General features: G+C 38.3%; 1 protein-coding gene across 1 annotated transcript in view; it reads left to right on the top strand.

Moving 5' to 3' along the window:
• The first annotated feature begins 371 nt into the window (after positions 1 to 371).
• Positions 372 to 9,587, top strand: part of LOC129261435 (protein inturned-like) — a 35,250-nt gene continuing 26,034 nt past the window's right edge. Inside the window, exons 1-2 of the mRNA XM_064100357.1 lie at positions 372 to 708; positions 6,762 to 7,312. Of these exons, the coding sequence (XP_063956427.1) occupies positions 572 to 708; positions 6,762 to 7,312 (688 nt within the window). The 5' untranslated portion in view covers positions 372 to 571. The remainder of the gene's footprint in view (positions 709 to 6,761; positions 7,313 to 9,587) is intronic.

Raw genomic sequence — 9,587 nt, 5'->3', positions numbered from 1 at the left:
CGTTCCTGCCCAGTAAATACTTGTAAGATTTTCTTTTTTTTACCGTCTGAATTGACTTTCACCGTGTGAATGCGGCTAATAACAATAAACACAATTACAATAATGATGAGGATTATTATTATCATCATCATAATTATTATTATTATTAATATTATAATTGTTATCATTATTATTATTACTATTATTATCATCATTATGACTTATTAAGTAACCAAATATCATTCCCCAAAACCTGGGGGGGATGATTGTACATGCCATCCCCCCCACCTTGTGAGGTGGGGGGGATGCATCCCCCTCATCCCCCCCGTTGTCTACGCCCCTGCTCACGGAAATTGGTGCCGTGGTTGGGGTTCGAACCTCGGGCTTTCAAAATAGTCAGGCGCTTTAGACCACCGGTCCGACCACGGCTCCTCAACTCTGCCCAATCATCAAAGTAGTATGCCGCCATCTATTGATGGCTCCCAAACAGGTATTTGTAAACAAGATGGCGATGCTGAGGAGGGTGAAAAATAATTAATAACAAACATTTCGAAAGCTAGATTGTTGACGATCTAGAACAGTGTCATCAACAATGGACGGCTCCAAAAGAAGAGCAAATGTTCGCGTGAAGTATTCAGGAGAATCTGTATCAAAGCCCAATTTACCAACTCCAGAAATAGTTGTTGATCATGACACCGCTTCGGATGTGGAATACAGCGACGATAATGAGTAGGTCAACAGGCTAGCCAGGCGGGGCGGTTGGGCACGGGAAAGACTGGGGGCTGCGTAACCCAGAGAGCTCCGGCCCGCTTTGCGGGCCGGAGCCCAGGACTTGTACTCGTCCGTGTAATACGAGGCAGACATATGCTCTCCAAAATGGGGTCGCAAGCCAATAGCACTCAGAATAAAAGGGGAAATTATAAATAATGCACTGACTTGCCTCTATTATGGAGTAGTACTAGTGTCACTACTATAAATAGTATAAATAATTAATATTGTCATTGTGAGACACAGAATCCTGACATGGTCATCGAGGCACAAACTGGACCCTCAATTGTCAAAAGGAAAAGTTAGACCTCTGAGGCTCTGTCGCGTTGGTTCTCGGTGTCGATCGGCCATTTTTTTTTCAATTTTGACAGAAGGAGAACGAACGAGACAGAACTTTTCCTTTTTTGAGGGTCCAGTTTGTGCCTCGATGTCGGGATTCTGTGTCTCACGATAGACCTTCATTTCAGCTTCATCCATATACACATTACATGTATTAGGTAATCGAGGTAAGTGTATGATTTATATTTTCCCCTTTTATTTTGAGTGCTATTGCGACCCCATTTTGGAGAGCATATGTCCGCCTCGTATTACACGGACGAGTCCTGAGCTCCCTGGGTTTAGGGGCTGCGCGGTACGCTTGCCACGCCACTGGCTTCTCTATGTGAAGAATGAAGTGTACTGTGTAGACTGTCTAGTTTAATGTTGAAGGGGCAGTGAGCTGAAGAAATCAAGAATGAGGGGGCATTTGCAAAAATGAATGTGTTAATCTGGGCCTTATGGTTATGGCCTATCGTGAAATAAGTCAGCTCTTCTTGTGTGTGTCGGTGCATTGTATCATGTGCACTCGCTGTGAGCTGTGTACAAAGTCAATGGGAGTTGAAAGAAGTCACCAGCACTGACAAAATAAACAGTAGTGACTGGACTGGGACTTAAATCAGGAATCTGATTGATGTGATTGTGAATTTGTGACTGATAGAATGGATAATGATGAGGTTGTAACTTTTGTTGGGGACCAGTCTTGTGGGGGGGGGGGGGTTGAGGTCAGCTTGGCCCATTATCCTGGTTTCAGTCACCAGTCCATTCACTGCCGTTTATTTCCCTAGCTATTGTGACTTCTTTCCACTCCCATTGACTTTGTACACAACGAGTGCACACACACAAGGAGAGAGGTGACAAATTTCATGATATTAAAGGCCGTCAGCTATTAAAGAAAAAAGATGTTTGATTTGAGATGGGGAAGTGGGAGGATGATAGGGGGTGTCAATTGAATTGTCTTGATTGTCTGCTTTTATAGGGGTGCATACAATGGGAGAAATAGATAACAATTTACCTCTGTAAAAACCAAACACTTTTTAGTATGAAAACACAAAATTTTGAGCTAGATTCATGTTTATCATGTAGATCTCCATGTCAAAACCTCCAGCATGAGTATTGTTGGCTTTAAGTTTGAAATTTTAATCAGCTATTTAAAAAAAGGCATTGTTATGTGTGCTAAAACTCCCATAGAAGAACGTCAATTTTTTGTGTGCTAATTCTTTATTGGCACCCCCCCCCAAAAAAAAAAAAAATGTCCATGTGTTTTCTGCACGGTACACAGCTACAGTTTTATTGCATCCTGTACTACAGTAATCTGGCCAAAAAAAAAATTTTTGGAGAGATTCATGCCTAATTCTGCAATATTGGATAATAGTCCAGTCAATATAGGGTTTGACCCACCACTAATTGCAACACGAGATATTCCACTGCAATGCTTTCAAGGAAGGTCCCCTAAACAACATACTAAAAGTCCCAAGAAATCCAAGCAGTGGAAATTTATGAAATTTGCATATTATGCAAATTAGCCATAAAAAGTTATAAAAATAGGGAAAATAGCCCAAAGATTACAAATTGAGTGTCCAAAACAATTCAATTTGAGCGAAAATTCATGATAAATAACTTTTTCAATGTTTTTTGTCAAAAGTGCAAAAAAATCTACCTCATTTGAATAATATGCAAATAAGCATCCTAATATGGAAAAATGTCAAGGTATTGTGATTTTTCTCTCATTGTCTGCTTGAAAATTTCATTAATGTTGGAATTTACATGCTGCTATCACTAAGGACGTTGAATAAATTTGTAGTCAGCTTAGTGTATGTAGTGTAATTTGCATATTATGCAAATAAAAGTATCTAACATGTTGTAAATATTCAAGAAAACATACTGGTGATACATCCCTCAAAAATTGCAAGTAGATTATCTATTGAAATTGGAATATGGCAATACCTCACAGGAAGGTTTCCTAAACACCATATTAATAGTCCTTAAATATACAAGCATATGGAAAATCACAAAATTTGCATTTTATGCAAATTAGCCATAATAATTTACAAATAAGGAAAATAATCCAAATATTGGAAATCAAGTGCAGAAATCAATACGAATTGAACTGAAGCCCATGATAAGTTTTGCAATTTTTTTTAAAAATAAAAATCGTAAATAAATCTACCTCATTTGCATATATATGAGCATCTTTATATGGAAAAAAATCCAGAAATTTTGATTTTTCTCACAAAAAAGTTATGAAAACATTTCAGTCTAGATCAATATGATGCGATCACTAAGAATGGCTAACACATTAATAATCAGCTTAATATCTGCAGTGTAATTTACATATTATGCAAATAAGCATCCGACATGTTATAAATATTCAAGGAAACACATAAGTTATACTTTTCTCTAAAATTCCATGTAGATTATGTGTATTAACCATGATGACCTTCCCTACACTTCTTGCTTGGTTGATATTGATTTTTGTCACGAGCAGTTACCCCACTCATATTGTACAATGATGAGTCCATTCTACATGGATCCCACTGCTTGAATGCTTCATTATTTCCATCCAAGTCTTGCTCTCTTCTTGACTTTGTAGAGACTTTGCGTTTCTTGCGAGTATAGTCCACGCTAGCAACTCCTGGATTGCCAAGTGATCAGCACAAGATGTCACACCCGTACAAAGAAAAGCCCATTAGCTTCGAATATTTGTTAGCTTATAAACTTGGGGTCCTTGTATTTAAAGCGCTTAACGATAAATCTCCACCCTACATATCAGAGCTCTTATCTCAGCATAAACCAACACGCAGTCTCAGATCAGCAGCTCAAGCATTGCTGAGGGAATCTCTCAGCCACACAACCTGGGGTGACAGAGCCTTCTACATCTCTGGACCAAAGCTGTGGAATAGCCTTCCCCAATTTATCAGGAGAGCAGAGACCCAATCAACTTTTGAGTCTTACCTGAAGACCTTTCTGTTCCCCACTCCAACATTATCCCAAGACAAGAATAACTCAATTGTAGCATTACTAGGACAGTACTTGAACTGAATGATGATCCTAAGCACTGTTTGAAGACATTGAAATTTGTGAGATATTTCCTATTTTTGAGCAAGCGCCATGAGCGCCCAGCTGAGGCGGATACCGGCGCTTTACAAGAACCCATCATCATCATCATCACTTGTCTTGGTGGTGAATATGAGTACTTGCTTGGATCACAAGATCTCTGGGCATGCTTAATAAGAGTAACAATGGGCATTTGCCTATACGAGCGACATGAAAGCCATTCATGAATTCATGATGAAGGCTCAAAGTGCATTATAGGCATCTTTCTCAGATACAGGAATCGTGATTAGACGTTCTTGCAGAATCCAGTTGCTGCTTCGTGATGAAGCATCCATTTTCTGTTCTTTCCTCTTTGATAAATCTCCTATGGCAACCATCTCCAAATATTAAAGCTATAGTTTCTCAGTAAGTCGTATGCAAATAATAATATTAATTTCCTGATATTTATGGTAAACAGAAATTCCTCAGTGAGACAATGAACAAACCAGATGGAGGACTAAGCCAGATTATTGCCTTTCCAACAAGAGGACACAACATAATGGAACACCCTTAACATCACCATCAAATACCATCCAACATTGATTAGACAGTGTGTAACACTTCCACTTGCCACAATGTGCTACTCATGGGTATACTGTGAGGTTATCCAGAGGAATAAACATTTTATGGTACGACTAAGGATGTTCTTCTGGAGGAATGCTGACTTTAATCGTGTCATGCAGTTGTACTTTGGACAATCATACAACTCTCTGTACTGAAATCCGACAAGTCGAGCATAGGAGACTGAATGCCAATCAAGAGGACTTTAACAAGAACACACCGTTAACCATGTCTTCTTCCGACACAAGTTGCCTCAATGAGACAATGGACATAAGTTGTGTCGGAAGATGTCAAGAGTTTTAGAGAAAGGCTAGGAAGGCTTGCACATTTGAGAGCTCCAAAAGCATCACTAACGTAAAGCTCAGAATTGCTACAATGCATTAAAGAGGACCATAAGAGGGTTTGTAGACAAGCCTATAATACATAATTTGTTGACCGGATTGACAATGATCCAGGCTGTAACAATTAGCATGTTGGAAGCCCTTAATATCATTAGCTATGACTACATTGGAATATAACTATTAAAGGAAGGCAAAGATTTTTAGTCTTAGTATTCACCACTGATCATGGTGATGATGACGCTGAAGTCCTGGGACCCAGTCCTGACCCAGATATGGCCAGATAACATATTGTTTAGTCAAACATATTTTTTTCAAGTGAAATATATATTTAACTGATTCCCTATAAGCGTGCCATAGTAGCCAGACTACTGAAGAAATTGTTAAAGAAAACAACCTGCACGAAGCTACTAGGCCAGACGGAATCTCTGCTGCACTTCTTAATGAGACTACTCATCAGTTCTTACCTGCCATAAGTTTGCTTTTCCTGGCCTCCCTTTATCATGTTTATGCGGTGAAATTTCAAGAAAGTTTAAGTCGTTCCCATCCATATATTAAGAAAGGGTTGTCGACTCTAACAAACTACACACCAATTCAAATACTGTGCTTTGTTCTTGCCAATCCCATCATCTTGTCAGACTAACGCTTAGGAAGCGAAGAACATATTTCCAGTATTTTTCCTTGAATATAAATCATATTAGGATATATTTGAATGCTTAGTGATAGCAACATATTAATTTGAAAAACTGAAATGTTTTCACTGCAGTCAATGTGATAAAAATCAAAATTTCTTGACATTTTCCATATAAGGATACTTATTTACATAATATGCAAATGAGGCAGATTTGCTAGCTTTTTTAAATAAAGACATTGAACTTATTTATTCATCATGAACTTTTGTTCAAAATTACTTGCTGTGGACATTTAATTTGTAATCTTTGGATTAATTTCCTCATTTTCTATTTTTTTCAATGGCTAATTTGCATAATATGCAAATTAATTTTCAGGCATTGGGATGAATTCTCATGCTTAGTGATATAGTAGCATATTAATTTCAACATTAATGAAATGTTTTCAAGCAGTCTATATGAGAAAAATAACAATATCTTGACATTTTTTCCATATTAGGATGCTTATTTGCATAATATGCAAATGAGATAGAAATTTTTGCACTTTTGATTAAAAACATTGAATTCAGTTATTTATCATGAACTTCCATTCAAATTAAATTGTTTTGGACATTTAATTTGTAATCTTTGGATCATTTCCCTTCTTTTTCTAATTTTTCATGGCTAATTTGCATAATATGCAAATTTCATAAATTTCCACTGCTTGGATTTCTTGGGACTTTTAGTATGTTGTTTAAGGGACCTTCCTGGAAAGAATTTCAGTGGAATATCTCGTGTTGCAATTAGTGGTGGGTTACCCCCCTATTCTGGCTAGATTGACTGGACTATAAGCTTTTAATGTGGAAATGAATTGTGATTTTCCAGGGCTCTTTTAGTTTCCAGTGCTTTTTTAAAAGCATATTGGGGGCAAAATTGCCCTTAGCCCCCATGTAAGTTTTTCCCTGGGTCTAATAATCACAAACTCATGACATACATGTAAGCATCTAGCACACCTCATCCTGATTTATTAGACCAAGGCAATGTTCCCTAGTAGTAACTGGCTACATTCTCTCTTTTTTTTAATTTGCTGGTTTAGTGGATTGGAACCAGCCTGGAGTAGCTCGGTTCACAAGGACTCTGGAGAACTGTTCTACCTTGAGGCAGGAAAGCCGGTGACATCACCTCTAGAGCATGTAAACCCTGCCACGCCAAAGGACACGACTCCTGGAAAAACCAACCGGAAAGGCATCGCTCAACTACAGAAGGTTCTCAAAGTTTCAAGGAGCAGAGACTCCACCCCTCAGTCCTCTCCCAACGGCAGTCGGTTCTTCACAAGGACTCCTCCCGGCAGCAACCACAAGCTGCGGAGGCCGTCTCCAGGGTCGCAGTCCAGCGAGGGCACGCCCATCAAGGAAGTGATTCTGAAGATCGGGACGTCGCTTCCAAGAAGCCCAAATGACACACTGAGTATCAGACTCCAAGGGTGGTTAGGGATTGTCCCTGGTAAAGGAGGGACGGACTCAAGTAGTGTCATGGGGAACGGACGAGAGCACAAGAATGGAGGGCCTATGCACATGGATGATAGGTTGATGGTGAGGGGATTGCTGCCTCAAGGTGCTGCAATTAAATCAGCCCAGATTGATATTGGTAAGTGTGCAAAATGATTCCAAAGAATCGTTTTGTTAAATTTTTTGTTCTTTCTTTTTTTCTTGTTTTTGGGCAATTCCATAAAATATTTACTTCCGACCCCCTATATATGGGACCTTAATGAAATATTCTGTCACTGATTTCTTGTTCTTTTAACAGTCTGTAATGTTATCAAAGGACCGTGACTTGGTCAGTTTATGAAGTGAAGTAGAACTTGAGAAAAATGGGGGTCGGACGTACAAAAAGGTTGATCATTTTATGGAATTGCCCTTTTTAACTTCCATAATTTGTTTCATTCTCGCAATACCTTCGGTCATGTATGCACGTACAGAACGGTGATTGTTTGAGATGCCTTTTAATAGAGGATGATGAGATCAAAGGTCATGTATGTGTAGGTCATAATACTTGAAGATTTCGCGTTCTGACGGTAACCAAAAACATGTTTACGAAGATTACTTGGTGAAGGTCGAAGGTCATTTGAGGTCAATAAACTTTGCCCATGTAGAGGTATCAACATCAGATACTCAACCAAAATATAAACTTTAAAGATAGTGTTGAAATTCTGTGAAACTTCAAGTTATTGGAAGTCATGACATCAGTTTCACCAGTCTTCCATAGACTACTATTCATGTGATTCTGATGGACACTCTTGGTGATTACATCATTTGGTAGGAGGGGATTCCCCGTATCATGGGCATCCCCCTTTCTATGATGATGTGTCACTCAAGGGATAACTTCCCAGATCGATAATGGGTCTCTCTGATTCAGCAGCGAAATCTTGCTGGCTGAATTCGTTCTACCCAGACATGTACTCCCAGATTGAGTTCTCATATTATTATGTCATGAAAATGTAAAAGAACAAAAATGTTGGCATTTGTCTCATTATGGATGATATGTAGCCTTTTTTACTGACATAAATTAATCCTACAGTCACACATAGATTCTAAGCATTACTATATTTTAGAAAGTAATAGTATCTACATGTATATCATGAAGATACACCTCTGTGTGAAACACAAATGAAATGAGAATTTTGTGGTATCTGCTCTTGTCCCATGTTTGTCTTCTTGCCTGCCTAGCGGAAGTGAGGCATATGCAAATCTTTTCGAACAACGGACAATGATGTCATCAATATCAAGTCCTGAAGTTTTTAAAATGTTATCATACATGTAACTTTTAAACTGAATCTTGGACAAATTTAAGTGTCACTAAACATTCAGCAGGAGTTTCAGGTTATATCATCAATATCATCAAGGTCATCTGGGGTTAACAAACTTTGTCCTTGCTTCCATTGTACATGTAGGTATCAACATCAAACTTAAGTCGAAGCTAAAGATTAAGAATTTTACAAATTTTCAAATTCTGTAAAATTAGAATATGGTATCAGTAATTCTTTGTCACTGGAACAGGTCAAAGTTCATTCAAGATCAATAAGGCTTTGATTAGAAAATGATATTTTGTTCATTATATCAAAAGTATTTAAAGATAGTTATTGAATATCATTAAGTGCCTCAAATTTCAAAGTTCAAAAGTCATTTGAAGTGAACAACTTACAATTTGTTTTATTCTAGTCATACACTGTACATATATCTGCATTTGTAGTGCAGATATATTGTACATTAGTATTGTATTATAAAGGTTTGGGGGAAATACATTTTGGGGATCACAGAATGAAAATTTCATTCCAAAAAATAGGTAGGTCTGGGTACCGACGCAGAAATATTTGCAATCAAACGCAACTTAATTTTCAACCAGTTAAATGCGCGTATTAAATTAGAGACTTGCGCTTGATTTCTTGACTTGTGTTTAAAAGCAACTTTTTCTGAAACGGGCCCCAGTGACAGATAGTCAAGACACACCGGCATCCAACTGTTTGGTCCAGGCATCCAAAAATGATCAATTTTAACACAGATAACTAGGACGAGATCCGGCCTCCAGTAACCAATGTACATGTACAGGGGCCCCGGAACCAAGGGGGCAGGGTGGGCTTCAGCCCCCTCCCCCCACTTTCAGAATCATTTCGCTGCCCCTGATTCTGTAAATACATGTGTGTATACCCTTCTCAGCAAAGTCATGATGACATGCTTGCAGCTGTTTCACCGAAATAATGGATTTGTTTTGATCTGTATTGGTGAATTTCTGTGCTATAATTAAAATCTTCAATTCAAAATTTTACTCTCTATATTTGATTCATATTGGTTTAAAGTAAGGCTGGGTACCCCTTTGTCCTATCCGATGTAGTTCTGCCTACCATGAAATATTGGCAATAAAAGTG

Source organism: Lytechinus pictus, chromosome 5 (assembly GCF_037042905.1).
Source record: "Lytechinus pictus isolate F3 Inbred chromosome 5, Lp3.0, whole genome shotgun sequence".
In the NCBI taxonomy this organism is placed as follows: Eukaryota; Metazoa; Echinodermata; class Echinoidea; order Temnopleuroida; family Toxopneustidae; genus Lytechinus; species Lytechinus pictus.
This window is presented reverse-complemented; position numbering and strand designations above follow the sequence as displayed.